The sequence below is a fragment of the Entelurus aequoreus genome, linkage group LG10 (assembly GCF_033978785.1).
Source record: "Entelurus aequoreus isolate RoL-2023_Sb linkage group LG10, RoL_Eaeq_v1.1, whole genome shotgun sequence".
NCBI classification, from domain to species: Eukaryota; Metazoa; Chordata; class Actinopteri; order Syngnathiformes; family Syngnathidae; genus Entelurus; species Entelurus aequoreus.
This window is the reverse complement of record NC_084740.1, coordinates 70,950,459-70,971,358: the sequence shown is the minus strand read 5'-3', so window position 1 is coordinate 70,971,358 and position 20,900 is coordinate 70,950,459. Positions and strand designations below refer to the sequence as shown.

Genomic DNA, 20,900 nt, shown 5'->3' with positions numbered 1-20,900 from the left:
CCTTGCACGATTTTCCATTTTTTGGAGTTTCACCTGTATTAATTTTATTGCACATAATGCTTGTTAAAAGCATAGGGAGGCTGGACCAGCAAACATGGAACAATGTCTGAAAAGCATTTACCAATAGTGGTACGCCAAATAATCATTTTCTTAAATTAAAGTACAGTCTTTTAGTTTCCTATATTCAAACACAGTGTTACTGTTCAAACTGTGTGTAAAGTTACAGTGCCCAACAATATTACATTTACTTCTTAAATAAAACCTCTGCCTTGTTTTTAATGAATACTTAAGCCTACTAAGCTATTATATTTTGCCCTTGGTCATTATGGTGGCACATTTTTTCGGAGGTGGTTGAACCACTGAATTAGAAAATGTTGCAGGTTTAAATGAGTAAAATAATTCTGGTAATAAAATGTATACTAATTGAAAACTGACATCATTTGATCAAAAGGCCTTCAAATGGTTAGCATTAACATAAAACTAAATATTACATGCTTGGTATTTTTGTTAATGATTGTCACACACACACTAGGTGTGGCGAAATTATTCTCTGCATTTGACCCATCACCCTTGATCACCCCCTGGGAGGTGAGGGGAGCAGTGGGCAGCAGCGGTGGCCGCGCCCGGGAATAATTTTTCGTGATTTAACACCAAATTCCAACCCTTGATGCTGAGTGCCAAGCAGGGAGGTAATGAGTCCCATTTTTATAGTCTTTGGGCCGGGGTTTGAACTCACAATCTCAGAGCGGACACTCTAACCACTAGGCCGCCGAGTTGGACTAAGTAGGACGTCAATAAAAGCCTAGGTGGGAAATGCACGGCCCGCCACTGGTATATATATATAAATACATGTATACATACATATACATCAGGGGTCACCAACGCGGTGCCCGCAGGCACCAGGTCGCCCGTAAGGACCAGATGAGTCGCCCGCGGGCCTGTTCTAAAAAAAAATAAAAAAAATAAAAAAAATAAATAAATAAATAATTTTTTTTTTTTTTTTTTTTAAATTAAATCTACATAGAAAAAACACAAGATACACTTTCAATCAGTGCATCAACCCAAACAACCTCCCCCATGCACACTCATCCACACCCACTCACACAAAAGGGGTTATTTCTTTCTGCTACCAAAATTCTGGTTCCCACAACATAGACAACACATCTGCAAGGGACACAGTCCCTGAAGCACACATGATTGTATAGGCTGCTGGTCCACTAACATTTTCATTAATTACTATTTTTATGTAATTATTTTTATATTGTTTTACTTTCTTTTTTATCCAAGAAAATGTTTTTTATTTATTTATCTTATTTTATTTGATTTTTTAAAAAAGGGCCTTATCTTCAACAGACCAGGTTGTCAATGAAATTAGATTTGTTTAAAGGGTTTTTTAAACCAGGCCCAGTCCAGATAATGTCCAAGTCGGACTCAGCAACACACACCTTCATTCATGTACACAGAAAAAAATTAAGGAACACACAGATTGCATATAATTTATAAACAAAATTACATTTTCAAAATAAGCATTTATGTACAGTCCAGATTATGTCCAGGTCACTCAAATTAGGGAACACAACAACAGATATCATATAATCTATAAACATAATTATACTTTCAAAATAAGCCTTTGAGGACTTCTCATCTTTTTTTTAATGTTTTTTGGCATCATTATCGTTTTCAACGGAAGTAATACTAAGTGAATATCTGTTTTTGGCCTTAGAAATAAACATTTTACCGAGTACTATAATTAAATTGACTAAATCATGATTGTCAATGAACTCTCCTAAAATAACAGAAACCACATTAAGCTTCATAAACAAACCAATCCTTAAACACATTTTTTCAACTTCCACCCAAAACAAAGACACAATATGACAATACCAAAACAAATGCAGGGTGGATTCAGGCTCCTGACAACAAAATCGGCAATCATCTGACTCTGTCATATTCCATAATTTTAACATGTTCCCTGTGGGTAAGAAGTTATCATTTTAATTTGAAAATAACGATTTTGCACATAGATAGTGGTTTTATAGATTAGTTTGAATATGGCATCCCATGGCAACGGGCATTCAAAAAAGTCCTCCCATTTTCCATTTGTGTTGATGAGGCAGCCTTCAAAGATTTCTTTATTAAATAAAAATTATATATTTTTCTATTTATTTTAGTTCCTTTTTGCCAACTAGAATTTTTTATTAGAGATTTACAAACTAATAATTTAGTAGTTCCATAATTAATTATTTGTTTCCATCTTTTCCCAATTACTCCAGTTAGTTGATAAAATGAAAAGCTTGAGCAAGCATCACCATACATAGCTCTAAATTCATCATACTTCATAATTTTACCATTCTCATTGATAATATCATTGACAAAAATGATTCCTCTTTCAAACATATTTTTCCAAAAGAAAGGCTTTCCATCTATTACAATATTAGAGTTCATCCATATTAACTGCTGCAAAATATCGTCTCTTTTTTCTGGCACATAAAATTGAAAACACCACTATGAGTGGATTGTTTCCTTTATGAACCCCGCCATGTTTCCCAGCAGACTCTCTGGGAGGGGATCACTTGTAAAAAAGGATACAATTTCTTTTGATACAGTACATGTTTTTTGTCCAACAGGACATTTGTGTACCACTCAATGTTTAAATACATCTTTGGAACAATTGATGCTTTTAAAGACAGACACATAGCTTCAAGGTTGAGAAGTTTCAGGCCCCCATATTCAGACTCTTTGTACAAAACCTTTCTTTTTATCTTTTCTGGTTTGCCGTTCCAGACAAAATCGAAGACCCTCCGCTCATAAATCTTAAAAAAGTTTTGTGATGGAGCTGGTAATGACAAAAACAAATAAATAAATTGAGGAATAATTAACGAGTTGGCAATAGACATTTTACCATACAAGGTTAGGGATTTCCCTTTCCATAATTGCATAATTTTGTCAAGCTTTCTTAGTCGATTATCATAATTTACTGAGCATAGATCTTCCAGATTTTCTGGGACAACAACACCAAGTATGTTAACTGGTCCATCTGTCCACAAAACAGGCACTTTGCATTCCATTCGAAAGGACGTTCCCTTTAGATTTCCGATCCTTAACATTTTACATTTATCATAATTAAGCTGAAGGCCAGATTGCTGTGAAAATATGTCCAAAAGATTAAGAAGGTTCTGCAAACAATGAGGAAAAATCTTATCTTTGTGAATCAGCCTTTTCTGACATGAACTTCATCAAGAACAAACACAGAACACGCCTCACTGATGCACATCTGCAAGACTCACTCAGAGTTGCAGTGTCAAGTTACACACCAGAGTACAACACACTAGTTAACAGCATGCAATGCCAGGCTTCCCACTAACTGACAAAGGAACAGATAACAAATTTGGTGTCCAGTTCGAAGTGTGACATGATTTAAAAATTTGAGAGTTTACTTTTGTATTTTACATGAGTTATTATTTGTACAAACATGGTGCAAAGTAATTCATGATTTGTTAAAAAATGTTAGTGGCTAGCTAGTTAAAATGGGATATTGTGATTTCACAAGACTGTCTTAGAAGTGATCATTTGAAAATGTTCAATTTGAAAAATGTGCACTTAGAGAAAATATAAAAATAAAGTGTTGCATATTGATATTTATCTGTTTCTATATATATTTATTGTGAGAAATCATTAAGATGATCAGTGTTTCCACAAAGATAAATATCATTAATTATTAATAATAACAGAGTTAAAGGTAAATTGAGCAAATTGGCTACTTCTGGCAATTTATTTAAGTGTGTATCTAACTGGTAGCCCTTCGCATCAATCAGTACCCAAGAAGTAGCCCTTGGTTTCAAAAAGGTTGGTGACCCCTGATATACATTCACACATACATATATACAAAACCCAAAACCAGTGACGTTAGCACGTTGTGTAAATGGTAAATAAAAACAGAATACAATGATTTGCAAATCCTTTTCAACCTATATTCAATTGATTAGACTGCAAAGACAAGATACTTAAAGTTTGAACTGGTAAACTTTGTTATTTTTTGCAAATATTAGCTCATTTGGAATTTGATGCCTGCAACATGTTTCAAAAAAGCTGGCACAAGTGGCAAAAAAGACTGAGAAAGTTGAGGAATGCTCATCAAACACTTATTTGGAACATCCCACAGGTGAACAGGCTAATTGGGAACAGGTGGGTGCCATGATTGGGTATAAAAGCAGCTTCCATTAAATGCTCAGTCTTTCACAAACAAGGATGGGGCGAGGGTCACCACTTTGTCAACAAATGCGTGAGCAAATTGTCCAACATTTCTCAACCAGCTATTGCAAGGAACTTAGGGATTTCACCATCTACGGCCCGTAATATCATCAAAAGGTTCAGAGAATCTGGGGAAATCACTGCACGTAAGCGATGATACCTTTGATCCCTCAGGTGGTACTGCATCAAAAACCAACATCAGTGTGTAAAGGATATCACCACATGGCCTCAGGAACACTTCAGAAAACCACTGTCAGTAACTACAGTTGGTCGCTCCATCTGTAAGTGCAAGTTAAAACTCTACCATGCAAAGCCAAAGCCATTTATCAACAACACCCTGAAACGCCGCCGGCTTTACTGGGCCCGAGCTGAAGAGTCCACATTTCAAATAGTTTTTGGAAACTGTGGACGTCGTGTCCTACGGAAAAAAAAGAGGAAAAGAACCATCCGGATTGTTATAGGCGCAAAGTTGAAAAGCCAGCATCTGTGATGGTATGGGGGTGTATTAGTGCCCAAGGCATGGGTAACTTACACATCTGTGAAGGCACCATTAATGCTGAAAGGTACATACAGGTTTTGGAGTAACATATGTTAACATCCAAGCAAAGTTATCATGGACGCCCCTGCTTATTTCAGCAAGCCACGTGTTACAACAGAGTAGCTTTGTAGTAAAAGAGTGCGGGTACTAGACTGGCCTGCCTGTGGTCCAGACCTGTCTCCCATTGACAATGTTGGGCGCAATATGAAGCCTAAAATACCACAACGGAGACCCCCGGACTGTTGAACAACTTAAAGGCCTACTGAAATGAATTTTTTTTATTTAAACGGGGATAGCAGATCTATTCTATGTGTCATACTTGATCATTTCGCGATATTGCCATATTTTTGCTGAAAGGATTTAGTATAGAACAACGACGATAAAGATTGCAACTTTTGGTATCTGATAAAAAAAAGGCTTGCCCCTACCGGAAGTAGCGTGACGTAGTCAGTTGAACATATACGCAAAGTTCCCTATTGTTTACAATGATGGCCGCATGAAGTGAGAGAGATTCGGATCGAGAAAGCGACAATTTCCCCATTAATTTGAGCGAGGATGAAAGATTTATGGATGAGTAAAGTGCAAGTGAAGGACTAGTGGGGAGTTGAAGCTATTCAGATAGGGAAGATGCTGTGAGAGCCGGGGGTGACCTGATATTCAGCTGGGAATGACTACAACAGTAAATAAACACAAGACATATATATACTATATTAGCCACAACACAACCAGGCTTATATTTAATATGCCACAAATTAATCCTGCATAAAAACACCTACGTGTTTGTTATGCTAGCTCCTAGCTCCTATGCTAGCTCCTAGCTCCATAGAACACGCCAATACAATTCAAACACCTGATCAACACACACAATCACTCAGCCCAAAAGACCGTTCACCTAACCCAAGGTTCATAAAGCTTATATATTTTTAAAAAGTTACGTACGTGACGCGCACATACGGTCAAGTTATCGAATGTTTGGCAGCCAAGGCTGCATACTCACGGTACCTGATATTCAGCTGGGAATGACTACAACAGTAAATAAACACAAGACATATATATACTCTATTAGCCACAACACAACCAGGCTTATATTTAATATGCCACAAATTAATCCTGCATAATAACACCTGCGTGTTTGTTATGCTAGCTCCTAGCTCCTCTGCTAGCTCCTAGCTCCATAGAACACGCCAATACAATTCAAACACCTGATCAACACACACAATCACTCAGCCCAAAAGACCGTTCACCTAACCCAAGGTTCATAAAGCTTATATATTTTAAAAAAGTTACGTACATACGCAAAAAAAAGCCAAAGCTGCATACTCACAGTAGCACGTCTGCGTCTTTGTCATCCAAATCAAAGTAATCCTGGTAAGAGTCTGTGTTGTCCCAGTTCTCTACAGGCGTCTGTGTATCCAAGTCAAATGTCCTCCTGGTTAGAGTCTCTGTTATCCGAGTTCTTCCATCTTGACTGCATCTTTCGGGAATGTAAACAAAGAAGCGCCGGCTGTGTACTGTTGTGGCTGACTACGTTCGAAAAATACGTCCATTTCGCACCGACAACTTTCTTCTTTGCTTGCTCAGCTTCCTTCTCCATAATGCAATGAACATGATTGCAACAGATTCACGAACACAGATGTCCAGAATACTGTGGAATTATGAAATGAAAACAGAGCTTTTTCGTATTGGCTTCAATGTGGAAGGCATACCCGTGTTCCCCGGTCTACGTCACGCGCATACGTCATCCTCAGAGGCGTTTCGAACCGGAAGTTTAGCGGCAAATTTAAAATGTCACTTTATAAGTTAACCCGGCCGTATTGGCATGTGTTATAATGTTAAGATTTCATCATTGATATATAAACTATCAGACTGCGTGGTCGGTAGTAGTGGCTTTCAGTAGGCCTTGAAACCCTGTGGAGATGGAAAATTTGCATCACTTGTTCTACAGTCAAAGTCTGGCGACCGAACAGACACTTTTTTTTTTACTTCTTTTTTGCGGCGTATCCTCGCAGCTGATTTAAGGTGAGAGGCGGGGCGCACCCTGGACCGACCCTGGACACAGGAGGACAGGTCGGAATGACTCCAAGTAAGACCGGAAATAATCCATAAGTCGACTATATGTAGAAGAAAATGACGGGACAAATGAACGGGACGAATACGAACGCTCATTGCTATGATCTTCTGTGATGCTCTCTTTTGCAGCAGAAAAACACAACTACAAACCTCCATGATTGACACCTGGATGTTTTGTCAGCATTTGCATCATCACCTGTTTGTTTCACACCTTCCACTCTTAGGACATGATTGCAACAGGTGTGCGCACACCTTGTTGTTGTTCTCACCTTCCAACATCATTAGGTTTGTGACGCAACCTTCCCTCTCACACACACACACACACACACACGCACACACACACACGCACGCACACTGTGATGGAAAAAAACAGTAGCTATTTAATAATGATGACAATAATTATCTACTAGGGTTGTCCCGATACCAACATTTTGGTACTTTTCGGTACTTTTCTAAATAAAGGGGACCACAAAAAAAAGGTCATTATTGGCTTCATTTTAACAACAAATCTTAGGGCGCATTAAACAGATGTTTATTATTGCAATTTAGTCCTTAAATAAAATAGTGAACGTACGAGACAACTTGTCTTTTAGTTCAAGTTAAAGTACCAAGGATTGTCACACACACACGAGGTGTGGCGAAATTATTCTCTGCATTTGACCCGTCACGCTTGATCACGCCCTGGGGGGTGAGGGGAGCGGTGAGCAGCAGCGGTGGCCGCGCCCGGGAATCACTTTTGGTGATTTAACCCCCAATTCCAACCCTTGATGCTGAGTGTCAAAAAAATATCGACGTAATCCTAGTAGTATCGACTAGATACGCTCTCGTACTTGGTATCATTACAGTGGATATCAGGTGTAGATCCACCAATGGCATTTGTTTACATTCAGGGGTGCTAGCTTGCTGTTATACGGTGTGTAGTGAAGCATGTTTAGCGATTCCTCGTCCTCCACTGATAATGGTACTTGTAAGAAACTTACTTTATTTGTCGCCATGGAGACGAGGATTAGTGATTTAGAAGTAGCTAAAACACTGCCGACTGCGGATGGATGTTAGCTGCTAGCGAGCTAGCCATGTCTTAAAGCACCTCTTCCTTCACCTTCATCTTTAGTTTTTAGACCAAAATGCGTCCGTTCTCCCTTTTTTGTCTACACCAGGGGTCGGCAACCCAAAATGTTGAAAGAGCCATATTGGACCAAAAATACAAAAACAAATCTGTCTGGAGCCGCAAAAAACTAAAAGCCATATTGCGTCATGAGTTACGCATTTAATTGAGAGGACTTAAAGGAAACTAAATGAGCTCAAATATAGCTACAAATGAGGCATAATGCTGCAATATGTACATATAGCTAGCCTAAATAGCATGTTAGCATCGATTAGCTTGCAGTCATGCAGTGAGCAAATATGTCTGATTAGCACTCCACACAAGTCAATAACATCAACAAAACTCACCTTTGTGCACTCATGCACAACGTTAAAAGTGTGGTGGACAAAAGAAGTGGCATAAAACACGTCCTAGAAAGTCGGAGAACGTTATACTTGTAAACAAACTACGGTGAGTTCAAGGACCGCCAAAATTAGTAGGACAAAACGGCGCTCGCCAAATACTCAAATCAGTGAAGCATGTTTAATACAAACAGTGTGATTTATAACAATTAGGGAGGTTTGCGTCATGTTTGTCCTCCTACGGAAACCATATTAAAACAAAAACTTTTTTTTTTCCCCTCATCTTTTTCCATTTTTCATACATTTTTTAAAAAGCTCCAGAGAGCCACTAGGGCGGCGCTAAAGAGCCGCATGCGGCTCTAGAGCCGCGGGTTGCCGACCCCTGGTCTACACACTGTGTCTGCTTGTAAGTACCCTGTGTGTGTGCGCGCTGCCGAACATGCTCCTCTGCTCGTAAAACCAGCAATGTCATGACCTTAAAAAAAAAAAAGGGGGAACTGGTACTTTTCAAACAGAGTATAGTACCCCTTTTCATTCATTAGTAGCGTGATACTATACGGTACAACACTATTAGCTACATTTTCAAATGTTCAAAAGTATTTGGACAATGGACATTGTTATCCACATCACAGTTGTCCAAATACTTTTGCATACTGCCAGACTTTGACTCCGATGTGCCTCAAAATCAGTCAGGTTCTTGTTTTGAAATGCAACAAAAAACCCCTGAAAGATTAATGAAAGACAGAAATGTTACTTACCTTGAAACGCAGATCAATAAAACATCAATAGGGTTCTTTCTTTTCTAGAGAATAAAAATGATAATTAGTTGACCTTTCACTTATTGGGGAGTAAACTTTTTTAAAAAAAGCAATAGCCTTCTTGTTTGGATATGAAACAATATTCCAAATTGTGAACCAGGACATGATTTGACCTTACCAACCTCAGCTTCCTAAAAAGGAGGCCTCATCAAAATCAATAGGGGTCTTGGTGGGCCACCACGGGATCTTGAACTGTCAGGATGGAAAAAAGACACGACCTCCGCAACCTACCATATTAATAAATCACAAGGATTCTCGCTTTGACATCCTTCTATTTTTTTTTCAAATCAGTAGGATTCTCACCTTGACAGGTCGCCATTTCAAAAATCAATATAATTCTCACATTGCCATCACACAACTTTAAAAAAAAAACAGGAAAATTCTCGTTTTGACATCATGCATTTTAAAAGTACATTTTATAAATAGGAAGCATTTTGGTTTTGAAATGCTACCATTTAAAAAAAATCAATAGGATTCATGCTTTTACCTTTATCATTTAAAAATTGGTAGCATTCTTGTTTTGACATTTACAGTTTAAAAAAATCGGTAAGAATCTTGGTTTGACACACTACCATTAAAAAAATCAAAATGATTATTGCTTTGACATCAACCATTTTAAAAAATCTGTTTGATTCTCATTTTTATATTCTACAGTTTTAAAAATGAATATAAATCTCAGATTCTCACCTTAACATCCTACCATTGCAAAAATCAGTAGATTCTCATTTTGAAATTCCACAATTTTATAAATCAATAGAATGCTCGCTGTGACATACTATGATTTTAAAAATCAATAGGATTCTTGTTTTTATATAGTACCATTTTCAAAAAATCTATTGGATTCTTGCTTTGACAGCTCCCATTTTAAAAATATATAGAAGTCTTGCTGTGGCATCCTACGATTTTAAAAATCAGACGCATTTTCATTTTGACATACTGCCATTTAAAAGAATCAATAGGATTCTTGCTTTTACATCTACCATTTTAAAAATCAGTAGGATTTTTGTTTTGAAATGTTATAGTTTTAAAATCAATAGGAATCTTGGTTTGACATTCTACAATTTAGAAAAATCAATAGAATTTTCGGATTCTCGCTCTGACATCCTACCATTGTAAAAATCAGTAGGATTCTCACTTTGATGTTCTACAATTTTAAAAATCTATAGAATTCTTGATTTTACATCTACCATTTTAAAAATCAGTAGGATTTTCGTTTTGAAATGTTATAGTTTTAAATATCAATAGGAATCTAAGATTGACATTCTACAATTTTATAAAATCAACAGAATTCTCGGATTCTCGCTTAGACATCCTACCATTGTAAAAATCAGTAGGATTCTCACTTTGATGTTCTACAATTTTAAAAATCAATAGAATACTTGTTGTGGCAGCCTATAATTTTAAAAATCAGAAGGAATGTTGTTTTGAGATACTACAATTTTAAAAACTCAATAGGATTCTGGCTTAAAACATGCCATTTTGAAAATCAATAGATTTGTCGCTTTGACATCTCCCATTTTAAAAATCAGTAGGATTCTCACCTTGATATTTCACTACATTACATCCTAGGATTTTAAAATTCAGTAGGATTCTTACTTTTCCATTCTACAATTTTTTCTAAATCGATAGGATTCTTGCTTTTACATCTACCATTTAAAAAATTAGTTGGACTCTCATTTTGACATTTTAAAGTTTTGAAAATCAGTAGGATTTGCACCTTAACAGCCTACCATTTTAAAAATCAATAGAATTCTCACTTTGACAGCTACCATTTTAAAAATCAGTAGGATTCTCGCCTTAATAGTTCACCATTTTAAAAGTAAATTGAATTCTCGCTTTGACATCTTGTGATTTTAAAAATCAATAGAATTCTCACTTTGACATCTACCATTTTAAAAATCAGTAGGATTCTCGCCTTAATATTTCACCATTTTAAAAGTAAATTGAATTCCCGCTTTGACATCTTGTGATTTTTAAAATCAACAGAAATCTCGCTTTAACATCCAATGATTTTGGAAATCATTAGGATTTTCGCTCTGACATCTGCCATTTTAAAAATCAGTAGGATTCTCCTTTAGACATTCTGCAATTTTTAAAATCAGTAGAATTTTCGCTTTGACATCCTAACATTTAAAAAGTCAGTAGGGTTCTTAACTTGACATTTCACTATTTCAAAAATCAATAAAATTATCGCTTTAAAATCAGATGATTTTGCAAATCAGCAGGATTCTCGTTTTGACATAGTACCATTTAAAAAAAAATCCTGGAATTCTCGCTTTGACATCTACCATTTAAAAAATCCATAGGATTCTCGCTTTAACATCCTACCATTTTGACATGTACCATTCCAGGAAGATTTATGATTCTTGTTTTGACCTTCTACAGTTTTAAAAATCAATACAATTCTCGCTTTAACATCCTATGATTTAAAAAAATCAATAGTATTCTTGCTTTAACATCCTATGATTTTAAAAATCAATAGGATTCTCGCTTTAACATCCCATGATTTTAAAAATCAATAGAATTCTCGATTTAACATCCTATGATTTCAAAAATCAATAAAATTCTCGCTTTAACATCCTATGATTTTAAAAATCAATAAAATACTTGCTTTAAAAATCAATAGGATTATTGCTTTAACATCTTATGAATTTAAAAAATCTATAGAATTCTCGCTTTAACATCCTATGATTTTAAAAATCAATAGGATTCTGGTTTTGGCATCCTATGACTTTAAAAATCAATAGAATTCTCGCTTCAACATCCTATGTTTTAAAAAATCAACAGAATTCTCGCTTTAACATCCTATAATTTAAAAAATCAACAGAATTATCGCTTTAACATTCTATGATTTAAAAAAATCAATAGGATTCTGGTTTTGACATCTACCATTTTAAAAATAAGTAGGACTCTCACTTTGACATCCTACCATTTAAAAAGCTATGACTCTCGTTTTCACATCCAATTATTTTAAAAATCAATAGAATTCCCGCTTTTACATCCTATGATTTAAAGAAAATCAATATGATTCCTGCTTTAACATCATATGATTTTTAAAATCAATAGAATTCTCGCTTAAACATCCTATAATTTTAAAAATCAATAGGATTCTGGTTTTGACATCCTAAGATTTAAAAAGTCAATAGAATTCTCACTTTAACATCTTATGATTTTAAAAATCAATAGGATTCTGGTTTTGACATCCTATTACTTCAAAAATCAATAGAATTCTCGCTTTAACATCCTATGATTTTGAAAATCAATAGGATTCTCGCTTTAACATCATATGGTTCTAAAATCAATAGGATTCTGGTTTAAACATCCATGATTTTAAAAACCAATAGAATTCTTGCTTTACCATCTTATGATTTTAAAAATCAATACAATTCTCGCTTAAACATCCTATGATTTAAAAAATCAACAAAATTTTCGCTTTAACATCCGTTGATTTAAAAAAATCAATAGGATTCTGGTTTTGACATCTACCATTTAAAAAATCTGTAGGATTCTTTCTTTGACATCCGATCATTTAAAAAGCAATGAGTCTCATTTTCACGTCCTTTGATTTCAAAAATCAATAGAATTCTCATTTTAACATCCTATGATTGAAAAAATCAATAGAATTCTTGCTTTAACATCCTATGATTTTAAAAATCAATAAGATCCTTGCTTTAACATCCCATGATTTAAAAAATCAGCAGGATTCTGGTTTTGACATCCTATGATTTTAAAAATCAATAGAACTCTCGCTTTAACATCCTATTATTTTAAAAATCAGTAGGATTCTCGCCTTAACATCCTATGAGTTTAAAAATCAATAGGATTCTGGTTTCGACATACTATGATTTTAAAAATCAATAGAATACTTGCTTTAACATCCTATGATTTTAAAAATCAATATAATTATCGCTTTAACATCCTATGATTTTAAAAATCAACAGAATCCTCGCTTTAACATCCTATCTATTTAAAAATCAATAGGATTCCGGTTCTGACATCTACCATTTCAAAAATAAGTAAGACTCTCACTTTGACATCCTACCATTTAAAAAGCAATGAGCCTCGTTTTCACATCCTATGATTTTAAAAATCAATAGGATTCTCGTTTTGACATCCTATGATTTAAAAAAATCAATAGAATTCTCGCTTTAACATACTATGATTTTAAAAATCAATAGTATTCTCACTTTAACATCCTATGATTTTAAAAATCAATAGGATTCTGGTTTTGACATCCTATGATTTTAAAAAATCAATATAATTATTGCTGTAACATCCTATGATTAAAAAAAATCAATAGAATTCTCGTTTTCACATCCTATGATTTTAAAAATCAATAGGATTTTGGTTTTGACATCCTATGATTTAAAAAAACCCAACAGAATTCTCGCTTTGACATCCTATGATTTTAAAAATCAATAGGACTCTCTCTTTAACATCCTATGATTTTAAAAATCAATAGGATTCTGGTTTTGACATCCTATGATTTTAAAAAATCAATATAATTATTGCTGTAACATCCTATGATTAAAAAGAAATCAATACAATTCTCGCTTTAACATCCTATGATTTTAAAAATCAACAGAATTCTCGCTTTATCATCCTAAGATTTTAAAAATCAATAGAATTCTGGTTTTGACATCTAATTTAAAAATCAGTTGGATACTCACTTTGACATCCTATGATTTTAAAAATCAGTAGGATTCTGGTTTTGACATCCTCTGATTTTAAAAATCAATAGAATTCTCGCTTTAACATCCTATGATTTTAAAAATCAACAGAATCCTTGCTTTAACATCCTATGTATTTAAAAATCAATGGGATTCCGGTTTTGACATCTACCATTTCAAAAATAAGTAGGACTCTCACTTTGACATCCTACCATTTAATAAGCAATGAGTCTCGTTTTCACATCCTATGATTTTAAAAATCAATAGGATTCTGGTTTTGACATCCTTTGATTTTAAAAAATCAATCGAATTCTCGCTTTAACATCCTATGATTTTAAAAATTAATAGGATTCTCGCTTTAACATCCTATGATTTTAAAAATCAATAGGATTCTGTTTTTTTTTTTTACATCCTATGATTTAAAAAAATCAATTATTGCTGTAACGTCCTATGATTACAAAAAAAATCAATAGAATTCTCGCTTTAACATCCTACGATTTTAAAAATCAATAGGATTCTGGTTTTGACATCTGTTTTAAAAATCAGTAGGATTGTCACTTTGGCATCCCACCATTTAAAAGGCAATGAGTCTCGTTTTCACGTCCTTTGATTTTAAAAATCAATAGAATTCTCCCTTTAACATTGTATGATTTTATAAATCAATAGGATTTTGGTTTTGACATCTTGGGATTTTAAAAATCAATAGAATTCTTGCTTTAACATCCTATGATTTTAAAAATCAATAGAATTGTTGCTTTATCATCCTATGATTTTAAAAATCAATAGGATTCTGGTTTTGACCTTCACCATTTGTAAAATCTCATTGTAAAAAATCAGTGGGATTCTTGGTATGAAATGGAGGTGAAAAATGAGGCTTATTTAGCTGAGCTGCTGGACCAACATCAATAGTATTCTTAGATGGAGTGACCTTTGACCTGAAAAATCAACAAGATTCCTGCTCAGACGACTGATGAAGACGAGGGCCGGCGAGCGCCGATTTGACCTCCGACCTCGTCGGCCATCTTGGGGAGGACTTCGCATGTTGGCGGACAATTGGAAGTCAAAGTCACGTGGAATGAATGGGGCGGGGCTTCCATTCTGTTTGTCAGCTTTCTGTGGCGTGCGGGGAGAGATAAAGTGCGGCGAGGGCTGAGGACCGGAGCAGAGCGCTCGGAGACGCCTCTTCTTCTTCTTCTGCCGGGCGATGGAGAGCGCCGGGGCGTCGGAGCTGTGCTACCCGCACCTGAACGCCTCGTGCCGGGTGCCCAGAAAGCCGCCCATGCAGGCCCTGCTGATCTACGTGCTGCTGTCCTGCGTCTCCATGGTGACGGTGGCTCTCAACGGGCTGGTCATCTTCTCCATCTCCTACTTCAGGTGATCACACGTGCTCCTCGCAGGGCAGAGCGTTTGCTGATGTTGTCGTCCCTCGCCGCCAGGCAGCTTCACACGCCCACCAACCTGCTGCTGCTGTCGCTGGCCGTGTCCGACCTGCTGGTGGGCGCCCTGCTCATGCCCGTGGAGATCATGTACACGGAGGCCTGCTGGTTCCTGGGCGACGTGGCGTGCACGCTGTACTACGTGGCCGACTACGTGATCACGTCGGCGTCGGTGGCCAACATGGTGCTGATCTCGGTGGACCGCTACTTGGCCATCTGCCATCCGCTCTCCTACCCGGGCCGCGTCACCAAGAGGCGGGTGAAGATCTGCGTGGGCCTGTGCTGGCTCTGCTCCATGGTCTACAGGCTGGTGCTACTCAACGAGCACTTGGAGGAGCCGGGCAGGTCCATCTCCTGCCTGGGGGAGTGCGTGGTGGTCATCGCCAATGCGGCGGGCTCCACGGACCTGGTCATGACCTTCGTCCTGCCCATCCTAGTCATCCTGGCGCTCTACCTGAGGGTATTCGGCGTGGCCGTGGCTCAGGCCCACGTCATGCGCTCTCGAGTGGGCGCCGGCCAGGTGCTGCGCGTGAAGAAGAGCGAGATGAAAGCGGCCAGGACCTTGGGCATCGTGGTGCTGGTTTTCCTCATCTGCTTCTGCCCGTACTACTTTCCCACCCTGGCGGGAGAGAACACCTCCGTGGACGCCGCCTCGGCCACCTTCGAGATCTGGCTGGCCCACTTCAACTCCTGCCTCAACCCCTTCATCTACGCCCTCTTCTACCCGTGGTTCCGCAAAGCCGTGAAGCGCGTCTTCACGCTGCAGATCCTCAAAGCAGGCTCCAGAGACGCCAACATCTTGTAGTCCTGGAAGAGAGAGAGAGAAAAAAAGGACCTGCTTACATTTGAACAACATTGTAGGACATTTAACCACAAGCAACGACATTTAACTACATTAAACAACATTTAACAACATTTAGTAACGTTTAACAACATTTGACAACATTTAATGACGTTTAACAACATTTAGTAACGTTTAACAACATTTAATGACATTTACCATATGCAACTCTTGAATGTGCTTCAATGTTAAACACTGAACCACATTTAACAACATTTGACAATATTAAACATTAAGTAACGTTTAACATTTAATAACGTTTCACAACATTTAACAGTTAAATGTTGTAAAATATCCTTACATGTGGTTGAATGTTGTTAAAAGTTAAATATTTAACAACATTTAACAGTTAAATGTGGTATATGTCAGTAGTTTGACATTTAACAACATTTAACAGTTCAATGTTGTAAAATATAATTTAATGTGGTTGAAAGTTGAGTTTGAGTTTTGAGTTTATTTCGAACATGCAAGCATACAACATGATACATCACAATTTCCAGTTTCTTTTCAACATGTTCGAAAAGGAGTAGGAAGAAGCAGAGCTTATTTAATCCTACCCCCTTTCTTTACATAACAGTTGCAAAACTTTTTGTTCACTTCCTGTTCACAATTTTTTCACAATAAACTCCATAAGTAATCACAATAAAAATAAATAAATAAATAATAGTAAGAATTTAATAATAATAATTGGTGAAGTAAGTCATATTTCATATGATGAGATAAGTAAGATTACTTTAAGAATGAATGAATGGATGGATGAAATAAATTGAGAATGTTTGTCATGGTTCTTCTTCTTTGTACTTTGTAAACACTTTAAGTTTGAAGAGTTTCTTGAAGTGTATCATATTAGTACATTGTTTGATTGCTTTGCTTAATCCATTCCATAATTTAATTCCACATACTGATATACTGAAGGTCTTAAGTGTTGTACGTGCAAACAAATGTTTTAAATTACGTTTTTCTCTAAGATTATATTTCTCCTCTTTTTTTGAGAAGAATTGTTGTATATTCTTGGGTAGCAGGTTACCCAAGTTGTTAAAAGTTAAATATTTAACAACAGTTAAACGTTAAATGTGGTAAATGTCAGTAGTTTGACATTTAACAACATTTAACAGTTCAATGTTGTAAAATATCATTTAATGTGGTTGAAAGTTGTTAAAAGTTAAATAATTAACAACATTTAACAGGTAAATGTTGTTAAATGTTGTAAAATGTCATTAAATGTGGTTGAATGTTGTTAAAACTTAAATATTTAACAACATTTAACAGGTAAATGTTGTTAAATGTTGTAAAATATCATTAAATGTGGTTGAATGTTGTTAAAAGATAAATATTTAACAACATTTAACAGTTAAATGTGGTATATGTCAGAAGTTGTTTGACATTTAACAACATTTAACAGTTCAATGTTGTAAAATATCATTTAATGTGGTTGAAAGTTGTTAAAACTTAAATATTTAACAACATTTAACAGGTAAATGTTGTTAAATGTTGTAAAATATCATTAAATGTGGTTGAATGTTGTTAAAACTTAAATATTTAACAACATTTAACAGGTAAATGTTGTTAAATGTTGTAAAATATCATTAAATGTGGTTGAATGTTGTTAAAAGATAAATATTTAACAACATTTAACAGTTAAATGTGGTATATGTCAGAAGTTGTTTGACATTTAACAACATTTAACAGTTCAATGTTGTAAAATATCATTTAATGCGGTTGAAAGTTGTTAAAAGTTAAATATTTAACAACAGTTAAACGTTAAATGTGGTAAATGTCAGTAGTTTGACATTTAACAACATTTAACAGTTCAATGTTGTAAAATATAATTTAATGTGGTTGAAAGTTGTTAAAAGTTAAATATTTAACAACATTTAACAGGTAAATGTTGTTAAATGTTGTAAAATATCATTAAATGTGGTTGAATGTTGTTAAAACTTAAATATTTAACAACATTTAACAGGTAAATGTTGTTAAATGTTGTAAAATATCATTAAATGTAGTTGAATGTTGTTAAAAGATAAATATTTAACAACATTTAACAGTTAAATGTGGTATATGTCAGAAGTTGTTTGACATTTAACAACATTTAACAGTTCAATGTTGTAAAATATCATTTAATGCGGTTGAAAGTTGTTAAAAGTTAAATATTTAACAACAGTTAAACGTTAAATGTGGTAAATGTCAGTAGTTTGACATTTAACAACATTTAACAGTTCAATGTTGTAAAATATAATTTAATGTGGTTGAAAGTTGTTAAAAGTTAAATATTTAACAACATTTAACAGGTAAATGTTGTTAAATGTTGTAAAATATCATTAAATGTAGTTGAATGTTGTTAAAAGATAAATATTTAACAACATTTAACAGTTAAATGTGGTATATGTCAGAAGTTGTTTGAAATTTAACAACATTTAACAGTTCAATGTTGTAAAATATCATTTAATGTGGTTGAAAGTTGTTAAAAGTTAAATATTTAACAACAGTTAAACGTTAAATGTGCTAAATGTCAGTGATTGTTTGACATTCAACAACATTTAACAGTTAAATGTTGTTAAATGTTGTAAAATATCATTTAATGTAGTTGAATGTTGTTAAAAGTTAAATATTTAACAACATTTAACAGTTAAATGTTGTAAAATATCAATAAATGTGGTTGAATGTTGTTAAAAGTTAACTATTTAACAACATTCAACCATTCAAATGTTGTTAAACTGACATTTAACTGTTAAATGTTGTTAAATATTTAACTTTTAACAACATTCAACCACATTTATTGATATTTTATAACATTTAACAGTTAAATGTTGTAAAATATCAATGAATGTGGTTGAATGTTGTTAAAAGTCAAATATTTAACAACATTTAACAGTTAAATGTTGTAAAATATCAATAAATGTGGTTGAATGTTGTTAAAAGTTAAATATTTAATAACATTTAATCATTAAATGTCAGTAGTTGTTTGACATTTAACAACATTTAACCAAGTTTAACAACATTTAACTGTTAAATGTTGTCAAATGTTTAACTTTTAACAACATTCAACCACATTTATTGATATTTAATAACATTTAACAGTTAAATGTTGTAAAATATCAATGAATGTGGTTGAATGTTGTTAAAAGTTAAATATTTAACAACATTTAACAGTTAAATGTTGTAAAATATCAATTAATGTGGTTGAATGTTGTTAAAAGTTAAATATTTAATAACATTTAATCATTAAATGTCAGTAGTTGTTTGACATTTAACAACAATTAACAAAGTTTAACAACATTCAACCATTCAAATGTTGTTAAACTGACATTTAACTGTTAAATGTTGTTAAATATTTAACTTTTAACAACATTCAACCACATTTATTGATATTTTATAACATTTAACAGTTAAATGTTGTAAAATATCAATGAATGTGGTTAAATGTTGTTAAAAGTTAAATATTTAACAACATATAACAGTTAAATGTTGTAAAATATCAATAAATGTGGTTGAATGTTGTTAAAAGTTAAATATTTAATAACATTTAATCATTAAATGTCAGTAGTTGTTTGACATTTAACAACATTTAACCAAGTTTAACAACATTTAACTGATAAATGTTATTAAATGTTGTTAAATGTGGTTAAATGTTTCGACATTTAGCCACATCGAACCGTTAAATGTTGTTAATGTCAGTAATTATTTGATATTAAATGTCAAACAATTACTGACATTAATGACATTTAACAGTTAAATGTTGTTAAATGTCAAACAATTACTGACATTATTGACACTTAACAGTTAAATGTTGTTAAATGTCAAACAATTACCAACATTAACTACATTTAACAGTTAAATGTTGTTAAATGTCAAACAATTACCGACATTAATGACATTTAACAGTTAAATGTTGTTGAATGTCAAAGAATTACTGACATTAACGACATTTAAGAGTTAAATGTTGTTAAATGCCAAACAATTACTGACATTAATAACATTTAACAGTTAAATGTTGTTAAATGTCAAACAATTACTGACATTTCACTGTTAAATGTTGTAAAATGTCAAACAATTACCAACATTAACAACATTTAACCAGGTCAAACATTCAACCACGTTTAACAGCATTTAATGCATTCATTTTAATAAACAATATTAAACAACATTTACAGCAACATTAATTATGCTAATTTGATGCAAAAAGTCAATACAAGGTTGCGTTATATTTCGCTTTAAGACCTTCCTGCTATTAGTAAAAAGTCAAATTCAATGCTTTTGTAAAATGTTGTATTCAATATAATATATACTTAATTTTATTATTGTATTTGTTCAGAAGTTTGGATGTCTTCCTACCAATATTTATTCTCATATTGCATGATATTATTATATTCTTATTATATATGATGTGCTGGTATGTATGTTTGTGTATTTCTGTCCATACATTTCTGTGTAACTACTGTAAGAAATAACATTTAAAGAATATGAATAAACAGATTGATTTTGTATTTGTGATGAAGTTCAAGATGATTTAGCAAAGAATGGATCCACACAAGGTCCTCTTATATAAAACTACTGTACACGTTGAACATATACTACAGTAAAACTCAGCTGTAAAAACAGAATGAAAGAATCTTCTTTAAAAACCCAAATAAATCAAAACATGCTAGGCTATAGGCTTCTTGCAGCTACACAACAGCTAAGCACACAATAAGCTAGATAGACATACGTAATAATAATGGAACAATATTGCAGCGTAAAACAGCACATTTGTCAATATAAACAAGTATCAAATAATTTAGTTGCATATTATTTACACATATTAGAAAGTATCCAGTAACAAACGTGTCCGCA

At 34.1% G+C, this 20,900-nt stretch overlaps 1 protein-coding gene across 1 annotated transcript; it reads left to right on the top strand.

Annotated features, from left to right (window-relative positions):
- The first annotated feature begins 14,997 nt into the window (after nt 1-14,997).
- LOC133658997 (trace amine-associated receptor 13c-like) lies at nt 14,998-16,043 on the top strand. The gene is given in 2 exon segments (XM_062061583.1): nt 14,998-15,196; nt 15,199-16,043. Coding segments are annotated over 2 exon segments (1,035 nt in total). The 3' UTR covers nt 16,035-16,043.
- Nucleotides 16,044-20,900: the final 4,857 nt, after the last annotated feature.